The following is an 11,876-nucleotide window of genomic DNA, read 5'->3' as shown; positions in this document are numbered from 1 at the left end:
GTAACATAAAAATATGAGAACAAACCAGTTAAAGGATTCAAAACAACTATGACACAATAGGTAAAATTATTTTGTGCATCAATGACTGCTACGGAGATTAACGGAGATGGATCTTTTACAGATCTTTTGCCATATCGATTTGTATAAACATGACGTTATATTGAGGAATGGAGATGGACCTTACATATGCTGTACAGTATCTCCTCCTCATTTGTTAGGAACATGACATTATATTGAGGAATGGAGATGGACCTTTCATATGGTGTACAGTATCTCCTCCTCATTTGTTGGGAACATGACATTATATTGAGGAATGGAGATGGACCTTTCATATGGTGTACAGTATCTCCTCCTCATTTGTTGGGAACATGACATTATATTGAGGAATGGAGATGGACCTTTCATATGGTGTACAGTATCTCCTCCTCATTTGTTAGGAACATAATCTTATATTGAGGAAAAGAGTTAGACCTTTCATATGGTATACAGTATCTTCTCCTCAATTGTTAGGAACATGACATTTTATTGAGAAATGGAGATGATTTCCTGCACTCTGAACATGAATATGGATGCTCACCTGTGTGAATTCTCTTGTGTTTGTTTAGGTTCCCTTTATTAGAGAAACATTTCCCACACTCTGAACATGAGAATAGTTTCTTGTATCTGTGTACTCCTTCAAGTGGTAAAGAAGTTTCCTTGGGATTAGAAGGATCTGTTGATTTATCTGCAGTGTGAGATCTTACATGGACATCCGCACTCACAATATGTGATTGATGAGAAGATTCCCCCTGATCAGAGGGATCCATTGATGTCTCCGGACAGGAAGGTCTGTGATGTGTATTTTGTGTATTTGGATTTCCTCCTGGAGGATCCTGTGTGATGACATTATCTTCTGAGTTACAATCAGCAGATAATAGAAGATGTCTCTCCGAGGAATTCCTGACATCACATCCATCTGTTAGGAAACAATTTTTAAAATAAATATAAAAAGGTCAGTAAAAAGAGTCATGTGTTTTGGTCTAGAAGTCAACAGTTTCACAGAACTCTGGCACGGAACTGGGTACAATTGTAACATAAAAATATGAGAACAAACCAGTTAAAGGATTCAAAACAACTATGACACAATAGGTAAAATTATTTTGTGCATCAATGACTGCTACGGAGATTAATGGAGATGGATCTTTTGCCACATCGATTTGTATAAATATGATGTTATATTGAGGAATGGAGATGGACCTTTCATATGCTGTACAGTATCTCCTCAATTGTTAGGAACATGATGTTATATTGAGGAATGAAGATGGACCTTTCATATGGTGTACAGTATCTCCTCCTCATTTGTTGGGAACATGATGTTATATTGAGGAATGGAGATGGACCTTTCATATGGTGTACAGTATCTCCTCCTCATTTGTTGGGAACATGACGTTATATTACGGAATGGAGATTGACCTTTCATATGGTGTACAGTATCTCCTCCTCATTTGTTGGGAACATGACGTTATATTGAGGAATGGAGATGGACCTTTCATATGGTGTACAGTATCTCCTCCTCATTTGTTGGGAACATGACGTTATATTGAGGAATGGAGATGGACCTTTCATATGGTGTACAGTATCTTCTCCTCATTGGTTAGGAACATGACATTTTATTGAGAAATGGAGATGATTTCCTGTACTCTGAACATGAATACGGATGCTCACCTGTGTGAATTCTCTTGTGTTTGTTTAGGTTCCCTTTCTTAGAGAAACATTTCCCACACTCTGAACATGAGAATAGTTTCTCATGTCTGTGAACTCCTTCAAGTGGTAAAGAAGTTTCCTTGGGATTAGAAGGATCTGTTGATTTATCTGCAGTGTGAGATCTTAGATGGACATCCGCACTCACAATATGCGATTGATGAGAAGATTCCCCCTGATCAGAGGGATCCATTGATGTCTCCGGACAGGGAGGTCTGTGATGTATATTTTGTGTATTTGGATTTCCTCCTGGAGGATCCTGTGTGATGACATTATCTTCTGAGTTACAATCAGCAGATAATAGAAGATGTCTCTCCGAGGAATTCCTGACATCACATCCATCTGTTAGGAAACAATTTTTAAAATAAATGTAAAAAGGTCAGTAAAAAGAGTCATGTGTTTTGGTCTAGAAGTCAACAGTTTAACAGAGTACTGGCACGGAACTGGGTACAATTGTAACAGTAACAAAAAAATATGAGAACAAACCAGTTAAAGGATTCAAAACAACTATGACACAATAGGTAAAATTATTTTGTGCATCAATGACTGCTACGGAGATTAATGGAGATGGATCTTTTGCCACATCGATTTGTATAAACATGACGTTATATTGAGGAATGGAGATGGACCTTTCATATGCTGTACAGTATCTCCTCCTCATTTGTACTAGTATCTCCTCCTCATTTGTTAGGAACATGACATTATATTGAGGAATGGAGATGGACCTTTCAAATGGTGTACAGTATCTCCTCATTTGTTGGGAACATGACGTTATAGTAAGGAATGGAGATGGACCTTTCATATGGTGTACAGTATCTCCTCCTCATTTGTTGGGAACATGACGTTATATTGAGTAATGGAGATGGACCTTTCATATGGTGTACAGTATCTCCTCCTCATTTGTTGGGAACACGACGTTATATTGCGGAATAGAGATGGACCTTTCATATGGTGTACAGTATCTCCTCCTCATTTGTTAGGAACATAATCTTATATTGAGGAAAAGAGTTAGACCTTTCATATGGTATACAGTATATTCTCTTCAATTGTTAGGAACATGACATTTTATTGAGAAATGGAGATGATTTCCTGCACTCTGAACATGAATACGGATGCTCACCTGTGTGAATTCTCTTGTGTTTGTTTAGGTTCCCTTTATTAGAGAAACATTTCCCACACTCTGAACATGAGAATAGTTTCTCATGTCTGTGAACTCCTTCAAGTGGTAAAGAAGTTTCCTTGGGATTAGACGGATCTGATGATTTATCTGCAGTGTGAAATCTTACATGGACATCCGCACTCACAATATGTGATTGATGAGAAGATTCCCCCTGATCAGAGGGATCCATTGATGTCTCCGGACAGGGAGGTCTGTGATGTATATTTTGTGTATTTGGATTTCCTCCTGGAGGATCCTGTATGATGACATTATCTTCTGAGTTACAATCAGCAGATAATAGAAGATGTCTCTCCGAGGAATTCCTGACATCACATCCATCTGTTAGGAAACAATTTTTAAAATAAATATAAAAAGGTCAGTAAAAAGAGTCACGTGTTTTGGTCTAGAAGTCAACAGTTTAACAGAGTACTGGCACGGAACTGGGTACAATTGTAACAAGAAAATATGAGAACAAACCAGTTAAAGGATTCAAAACAACTATGACACAATAGGTAAAATTATTTTGTGCATCAATGACTGCTACGGAGATTAACGAAGATGGATCTTTCGCCACATCGATTTGTATAAACATGATGTTATATTGAGGAATGAAGATGGACCTTTCATATGGTGTATAGTATCTCCTCTTCATTTGTTAGGAACATGACATTATATTGAGGAATGAAGATGGACCTTTCATATGGTGTATAGTATCTCCTCTTCATTTGTTAGGAACATGACATTATATTGAGGAATGAAGATGGACCTTTCATATGGTGTACAGTATCTCCTCTTCATTTGTTAGGAACATGACATTATATTGAGGAATGGAGATGGACCTTTCATATGGTGTACAGTATCTCCACCTTATTTGTTAGGAACATAATTTTATATTGAGGAATGGAGATGGACCTTTCATATGGTGTACAGTATCTTCTCATTTGTTAGGAACATGACATTTTATTGAGGAATGGAGATGATTTTCTGCACTCTGAACATGAATACGGATGCTCACCTGTGCGAATTCTCTTGTGTTCGTCTAGGTTCCCTTTCTTAGAGAAACATTTCCCACACTCTGAACATGAGAATAGTTTCTCGTATCTGTGAACTCCTTCAAGTGGTAAAGAAGTTTCCTTGGGATTAGAAGGATCTGTTGATTTATCTGCAGTGTGAGATCTTACATGGACATCTGCACTCACAATATGCGATTGATGAGAAGATTTCCCCTGATCAGAGGGATCCATTGATGTCTCTGGACAGGAAGGTCTGTGATGTATATTTTGTGTATTTGGATTTCCTCCTGGAGGATCCGGTGTGATGACATTATCTTCTGAGTTCCAATCAGCAGATAATAGAAGATGTCTCTCCGAGGAATTCCTGACATCACATCCATCTGTTAGGAAACAATTTTTAAAATAAATATAAAAATGTCAGTAAAAAGAGTCACGTGTTTTGGTCTAGAAGTCAACAGTTTCACAGAGTTCTGGCACGGAACTGGGTACAATTGTAACAAAAAAATATGAGAACAAACCAGTTAAAGGATTCAAAACAACTATGACACAATAGGTAAAATTATTTTGTGCATCAATGACTGCTACGGAGATTAACGAAGATGAATCTTTCGCCACATCGAGTTGTATAAACATGATGTTATATTGAGGAATGAAGATGGACCTTTCATATGGTGTACAGTATCTCCTCCTCATTTGTTGGGAAAATGACGTTATATTGAGGAATGGAGATGGACCTTTCATATGGTGTACAGTAAGTCCACCTCATTTGTTGGGAAGATGACATTATATTGAGGAGTGGAGATGGACCTTTCATATGGTGTACAGTATCTCCTCCTCATTTGTTTTGAACATGACATTATATTGAGGAATGGAGATGGACCTTTCATATGGTGTACAGTATCTTCTCCTCATTTGTTAGGAATATGACGTTATATTGAGGAATGGAGATGATTTCCTGCACTCTGAACATGAATACGGATGCTCACCTGTGTGAATTCTCTTGTGTTCGTCTAGGTTCCCTTTCTTGGAGAAACATTTCCCACACTCTGAACATGAGAATAGTTTCTCGTATCTGTGAATTCCTTCAAGTGGTAAAGAAGTTTCCTTGGGATTAGATGGATCTGTTGATTTATCTGCAGTATGAGATCTTAAATGGACATCTGCACTCACAATATGGGATTGATCAGAGGGATCCATTGATGTCTCCGGACAGGAATGTCTTTGATGTCTATTTTGTGTATTTGGATTTCCTCCTGGAGGATCCTGTGTGATGACATTATCTTCTGAGTTACAATCAGCAGATAATAGAAGATGTCTCTCCGAGGAATTCCTGACATCACATCCATCTGTTAGGAAACATTTTTTTAAAAATCAATATAAAAAGGTCAGTAAAAAGAGTCACGTGTTTTGGTCTAGAAGTCAACAGTTTCACAGAGTACTGGCACGGAACTGGGTACAATTGTAACATAAAAATATGAAAACAAACCAGTTAAGGGATTCAAAGCAACTATGACACAATAGGTAAAATTATTTTGTGCATCAATGACTGCTACGGAGATTAACGGAGATGGATCTTTTGCCACATCGATTTGTATAAACATTACATTATATTGAGGAATGGAGATGGACCTTTCATATGGTGTACAGTATCTCCTCCTCATTTGTTGGGAACATGACATTATATTGAGGAATGGAGATGATTTCCTGCACTCTGAACATGAATACGGATGCTCACCTGTGTGAATTCTCTTGTGTTCGTCTAGGTTCTCTTTCTTAGAGAAACATTTCCCGCACTCTAAACATGAGAATAGTTTCTCATATCTGTGAACTCCTTCAAGTGGTAAAGAAGTTTTCTTGGGATTAGATGGATCTGTTGATTTATCTGCAGTGCGAGATCTTAAATGGACATCTGCACTCACAATATGCGATTGATCAGAGGGATTCATTGATGTCTCCGGACAGGAAGGTCTGTGATGTCTATTTTGTGTATTTGGATTTCCTCCTTGAGGATCCTGTGTGATGACATTATCTTCTGAGTTACAATCAGCAGATAATAGAAGATGTCTCTCCTTGGAATTGCTGACATCACATCCATCTGTTAGGAAACAATTTTTAAAATTAAATATAAAAAGGTCAGTAAAAAGAGTTAGGTAAAATTATTTTGTGCATCAATGTTTGCTACGGAGATTAACGGAGGTGGATCTTTTGCCACATCGATTTGTATAAACATGACGTTATATTGAGGAATGGAGATGGATCTTTCATATGGTGTACAGTATCTCCTCCTCATTTGTTGGGAACATGACATTATATTGAGGAATGGAGATGGACCTTTCATATGGTGTACAGTATCTCCTCCTCATTTGTTGGGAACATGACGTTATATTGAGGAATGGAGATGGACCTTTCATATGGTGTACAGTATCTCCACCTCCTTTGTTGGGAACATGACATTATATTGAGGAATGAAGATGGACCTTTCATATGGTGTACAGTATCTCCCCCTCATTTGTTGGGAACATGACGTTATATTGAGGAATAGAGATGGACTTTTCATATGGTATACAATGTCTCCTCCTAACATGATGTTATGTCCTTGTGAAGAACAGGAAAGGTTGATTGACAAGAGAGCGCTGCTAGGTTGACTACACTTCTGGCTGAGGTGATGGCAAAAAAAGGCCTACTTTTTGAGGAAACATTACACAATATTGTGCTGGCCAACTGTTTTTTTTTTGCTGATCTCCATTTCTATTTTAGGTATGACATGATAGTATAGATAGACTCCAAGAAAAGGATTTTATGGTGAGTACAAAAATTCTATTCTTTAATCACAATGGACCAAACATATTTATCTAGAGCATTTGATTAGAGTTAATTTGCTAAAAATTACCTCAAGCATCCCAGCACTAATCAGAAAAAAATACAATCCTTATACTCAGAAGTAAAATGAGACTGTGACCTGTGTCTTCCATAGTGTCTGTTACTTACCTGTATTGATAGGTGGAGAAAAGTCCTCCTGTTCACTTTTCATATTCATCCCAACCTCCTCTGTGGATGGTTGATCACCCCCCACATCCATCTCCACTTCTTCCTCTTTAACCTCAACTTTTATACTAATCCGTTCTTCACCCTAAACCCCAAAATAATAGAAAAAAGCGGTGTAAGTACTGCCTTGCCTGTATCAGAATTGAACACCTACCCATTTCCTGTGAGCCCGGTGGGCCACAGACTCATCACCTGGGGGCGCATCATAACCTCAGCCTAGACACAAGGAAGCAAAGAACAGAGCCATGTCATTCAACACACGCCCAACCGTTGGAGGAAGAGCACCCATGATGTAAAAAAAAGAACAATAAATGGTGAATGCTTCAAGACGGAACCGCAAATGGGGATATAGAGGAGAGCAAATACTGCACTTCAGATGTAAAAATAAACCTTAAGACAAGCGATTACATAGAAGAATGTCATCTCACTAAGTTCAGAATCACCTCTGTGTTCTATACACCGAGTCCACCTACCTGATGATGGTGAGGGATGGTGTGATCTTCCTGTGTGGAATTCCGGGAATACAGAGGACGAGGAAATCTCTCTGGTGGGTTTGTGTCACTGAATGGCTCCATCATGATGTTCTTGAAGGGGTCTTTGCGTCCTTCTAATAACTTCTCCATCACACCAACCTCATCATCCTCCTCTTTTATCTCTTTTTTAACAGCATTACTACAATCACCCTGGTTTATACTCTGATTATTAAAAAAAATTAGATTAGCTCTAATAATATAAATAATGAATAGGTCAAAGTGTAAGTATCAGCTATTATTTATTATTTTTCTACCTAACCTTATGTAAGAGGGTGTGATCTTCCTGTGTGGAATCCCGAGAATACAGAGGACGGGGACATCTCTTTGGTCGGTTCCCATTACTGGATCCATCTGTAGGAAACACACACACTGACTGAATACATTGTTTCTATGTGTTTATCAGATGATGGGGGATCTAGGTGGACCCTCCGTACTGCTCTCTCCTTTACAATAAAGTCTCTTCTTACCCGGTGATGTGAGGGGCGGCTGATCCTCCATCATGACGTCCTTGTAGAGAACCTTGTGTCCTTTTAAATACTCCCACTCCTACATGGAGACAAAGACAGTGACATCCTGATACCTTATAGGAACCTGACACACACAATGATACAGTCACCATCCAGACACATCCCTTGTCTGTTACTGGATAATGTCCCAGAATTCCCGGCACCGCTCACCTCTCCTGTCAGCAGATCAATGATCTTGTTGGTGATTTCTAGAATCTTCTTCTCATTGTTTCCCTTGGGTTTCAGGGAATGAGGTGAAGGCACTGTGATGGTTAGATGGTCATCAGACTTCATTGGAGGAAAACTCTGCATTGAAAGAGCAACAGTAATGTCATGTGAGCTCCCAGAATCCTCCTCACCTCTCCGGTCAGGTCTGTGTTTTATTAATAGAGATAAGAGTGATGTCATGTGACCTCCCAGAATCCTCCTCACCTCTCCGGTCAGCAGGTAGATGATCTCCAGGGTCAGGTTCAATATCTTCTCAGCCATGCGACTTAGGTTCTCCTCCATCCTCATTGATGTGATCGTGTGATCCATTCAGGACTCTGACCTCTATGGATAGATAATAGAGCGGCCTCGCTGGTCATTATAACTCATAGACAAGCAGAGATTCATTTTAAACCCTCCGTCCAAAAGTGGGGGAGGATAAGAAAAGTGTAATTTTGATAAATACCAAATATATTCAGCATCTAAAAAAATACTAAGATACCCAAAATTGCAACAGATTAAAAACCTTCACAGCTCATCGCTTTGGAGATAAACCTCAATGATGACCCTACAATGAGTCTTCTTTCTCTAGTGTCTGTGTGCCCATACCATCTATACCCTGTTTCCCCGAAAATAAGACCTAGCGTGATTGTCGGTGATGACTGCAATATAAGCCCTACCCTGTTTCCCCGAAAATAAGCCCTACCCTGAAAATAAGACCTACAAGGACTTTAACTAGGGCTTATTTGGGGGGTAGGGCTTATATTGCAGCCATCACCGACAATCACACTAGGTCTTATTTTTGGGGAAACAGGGTATATATAAATATTTCACAATAAGGAGTAAATGGTTCTTCTTTCTGTAGTGTGTGTGCATGTGTCTTCAGATGTCTTTCAAATTTTTGTTATAATACTTTATATATTTAAAAAATATATTGTTTTTTTTTTTTATTATTGTTTAGTTCTTGATTATGGAGATATCATACCTCTGTATAGATGACTACACTGTATATGGTTCTCTAGGTTTCATTTGTGTACAAATAGGGTTGCTACCTCATCCTTTTAAACCCGAACACATAATAATCCCACAGGTTCTGAGGCTAATTGAATTCAGATAAGGCACCAACTGAGTTAATTACCACCTTAATTGGCCACAGAACCTGTGTAATTAATATGCGTTCGGTTTTAAAGGGATGAGGTGGCAACCCTATGTACAGATCATAATATGATGGATGTATATGTTTGTGTATCTGATTCTGTTGGAGATAAAAGACGTCACAGTGACTATGGAGGAATCGGACGGACATGAAGGGGGGCGGGGGGGGGGGGGGGTACTGGGTGTATATATAAAATATCTTATTACCTCCTCTGCTGCCAGTTCCAGCAATGTCACCTCTCTGCTTCCTCCCGACTCACCTCTCACCCAGAACTTCCTTTTTAGTACCCTACATCCCTTCCTGTCTGCGCCTGACTTCACCTCCTCCCTCTTTTGTGGTGTAACGACATATTCGGCGACCCATCGCAGTTTGCTACGGAAGTGACGTCCCGTGGCCGCCATCTTGCTACACCCCACACTAGTCCACAGTAAGGATACACTAAGAAGGGGGAAAGCGGACATGTTGTTACACCCACCGGAGTTTTGCATTTTGCACGTTTTTATAACAGTAAAGTCAGTTTATATAGTGAAATACAGAACTTACAACTCCGCCTGACTACTTAGATCTTGAATTTTAAAAGCAGCGGCAACCCTGCTCATCTCACAGGTTTGCAAATCTGACAGAAGTTCGCTGCTTTTAAAATTCAACATCTAAGCAGTCAGACGGAGTTCTAAGTACTGTATTTCACTATAGAAACTCACTTTACTGTTATAAATAAGTGTAAAATGCAAAACTCCGGTCGGTGTAACAACATGTCCGCTTTCCCCCTTCTTATGCCCCGTACACACGGTCGGAATTTCCGACGTAAAATGTGTGATAGGACCTTGTTGTCGGAAATTCCGACCGTGTGTGGGCTCCATCACACATTTTCCATCGGATTTTCCGACACACAAAGTTTGAGAGCAGGATATAAAATTTTCCGACAACAAAATCCGTTGTCGGAAATTCCGATCGTGTGTACACAAATCCGACGGACAAAGTACCACGCATGCTCAGAATAAATAAAGAGATGAAAGCTATTGGCCACTGCCCCGTTTATAGTCCAGACGTACGTGTTTTACGTCACCGCGTTCAGAACGATCGGATTTTCCGACAACTTTGTGTGACCGCGTGTATGCAAGACAAGTTTGAGCCAACATCCGTCGGAAAAAATCCTAGGATTTTGTTGTCGGAATGTCCGAACAAAGTCCGACCGTGTGTACGGGGCATTAGTGTATCCTTACTGTGGACGAGTGAGGGGTGCAGCAAGAAGGCGGCGACGGAATGTCTCTTCCATAGCAAACTGCGATGGGTCGCCGAATATGTCGTTACACCGGCATCACTTCATGTGTCTGTACGATCATGCTCTTCCTGTGCCTGCGTTCCCCCACGAATCGTCTTTTTGTTCCACTCAATATTAATATTATAGAGGATTTACATAGCGCCAACAGTTTGCGCAGCATTGTACAACATGAGGGCAGACAGTACAGTTCCAATACAATTCAGTACAAGAGGAATCAGGGGGCCCTGCTCGTTAGAGCTTACAATCTAGGAGGGAGGGTCAAGTGGTACAAAAGGTAATAAATATGGGGAATGAGCTGATGGAGAAAATAAAAGTACAGTTATTAGGTGGGGGTAGGATAGGCTTCTCTGAAGAGGAAGGTTTTCAGGGATCGTCTAAAATTGGACAGAGTGGGGAATTGTCGGACAGATTGGGGTAGGGAGTTGGGAGGAGGGGATGAGGTGAACTAGAGAGCAGGAGGTCTTCGGAGGAATGAAGAGAATGAGTAGGTTGGTGTTTTGAGACCAGGTTAGTGATGTAGCTGGGGGCAGAGTTGTGGATGGCTTTGTAATATGTTTTCAGTATTTTGAATTGAATTTGTTGGGTAAATGGCAGCCAGTGGAGGGATTGGCAGAGAGGGGTAGCAAACACTGAGTGATTGGTAAGGTGGATGAGTCTGGCAGCAGCATTCATAATGGACTGAAGGGCAGATAGCCTATGTAATGGTAAGCCAATGAGGAGGGAGTTGCAGTAGTCAAGGCGAGAGATGACCAGAGAATGAATTAGAAGCTTTGTGGCGTCATTGGATAGGAAGGGGCGTATTCTGGGGATGTTGCCGAGGTTGAGGCGTCAAGTTATAGACAGTGATTGGATGTGGGGCCTGAAAGGACAGTTCAGAGTCCAGGATAACATCTAGCATATAACTGGAAAAGATCTCCGCCTTGAGAAAAATGTCATTAAAACGGGAAGTCCTGTCTATTATCAGTATGTGAATATTATAAGATAACACTACATAGTTACATAGTTACATAGTAGGTGAGGTTGAAAACAGAAACAAGTCCATCAAGTCCAACCTATCAATACATCAAAACCATCAGATCCTGTAACCATCTTTAACCTCTTAGCCACTGCCCCACGCACATATACTGCGGCAGGGCGGCCGCTCTGTGCCAGATCACGTGATCTGACACTTGCGGGTCTGGGGTGGCGTCCTGCTCCTGCTGTGATTGGACACAGCGGGAGCCAACCAGCGTGTC

The 11,876-nt window shown here is 40.2% G+C and overlaps 1 protein-coding gene across 1 annotated transcript in view; it reads right to left on the bottom strand.

Moving 5' to 3' along the window:
• LOC141105178 (uncharacterized) overlaps window positions 1-9,762 on the bottom strand; it is a 43,965-nt gene extending 34,203 nt beyond the window's left edge. Inside the window, exons 1-13 of the mRNA XM_073595069.1 lie at window positions 9,566-9,762; window positions 8,429-8,548; window positions 8,168-8,302; window positions 7,958-8,036; window positions 7,750-7,841; window positions 7,431-7,652; window positions 6,901-7,042; window positions 5,648-6,007; window positions 4,899-5,258; window positions 3,915-4,292; window positions 2,861-3,238; window positions 1,705-2,082; window positions 578-955 (exon numbers count right to left, since the gene is read on the bottom strand). Coding sequence (XP_073451170.1) covers window positions 578-955; window positions 1,705-2,082; window positions 2,861-3,238; window positions 3,915-4,292; window positions 4,899-5,258; window positions 5,648-6,007; window positions 6,901-7,042; window positions 7,431-7,652; window positions 7,750-7,841; window positions 7,958-8,036; window positions 8,168-8,302; window positions 8,429-8,533 — 3,007 coding nt within the window. The 5' untranslated portion in view covers window positions 8,534-8,548; window positions 9,566-9,762. The remainder of the gene's footprint in view (window positions 1-577; window positions 956-1,704; window positions 2,083-2,860; window positions 3,239-3,914; window positions 4,293-4,898; window positions 5,259-5,647; window positions 6,008-6,900; window positions 7,043-7,430; window positions 7,653-7,749; window positions 7,842-7,957; window positions 8,037-8,167; window positions 8,303-8,428; window positions 8,549-9,565) is intronic.
• Between the last annotated feature and the right edge of the window lie 2,114 nt (window positions 9,763-11,876).

Source organism: Aquarana catesbeiana, linkage group LG08 (assembly GCF_042186555.1).
Source record: "Aquarana catesbeiana isolate 2022-GZ linkage group LG08, ASM4218655v1, whole genome shotgun sequence".
Taxonomy (NCBI): domain Eukaryota; kingdom Metazoa; phylum Chordata; class Amphibia; order Anura; family Ranidae; genus Aquarana; species Aquarana catesbeiana.
This window is presented reverse-complemented; position numbering and strand designations above follow the sequence as displayed.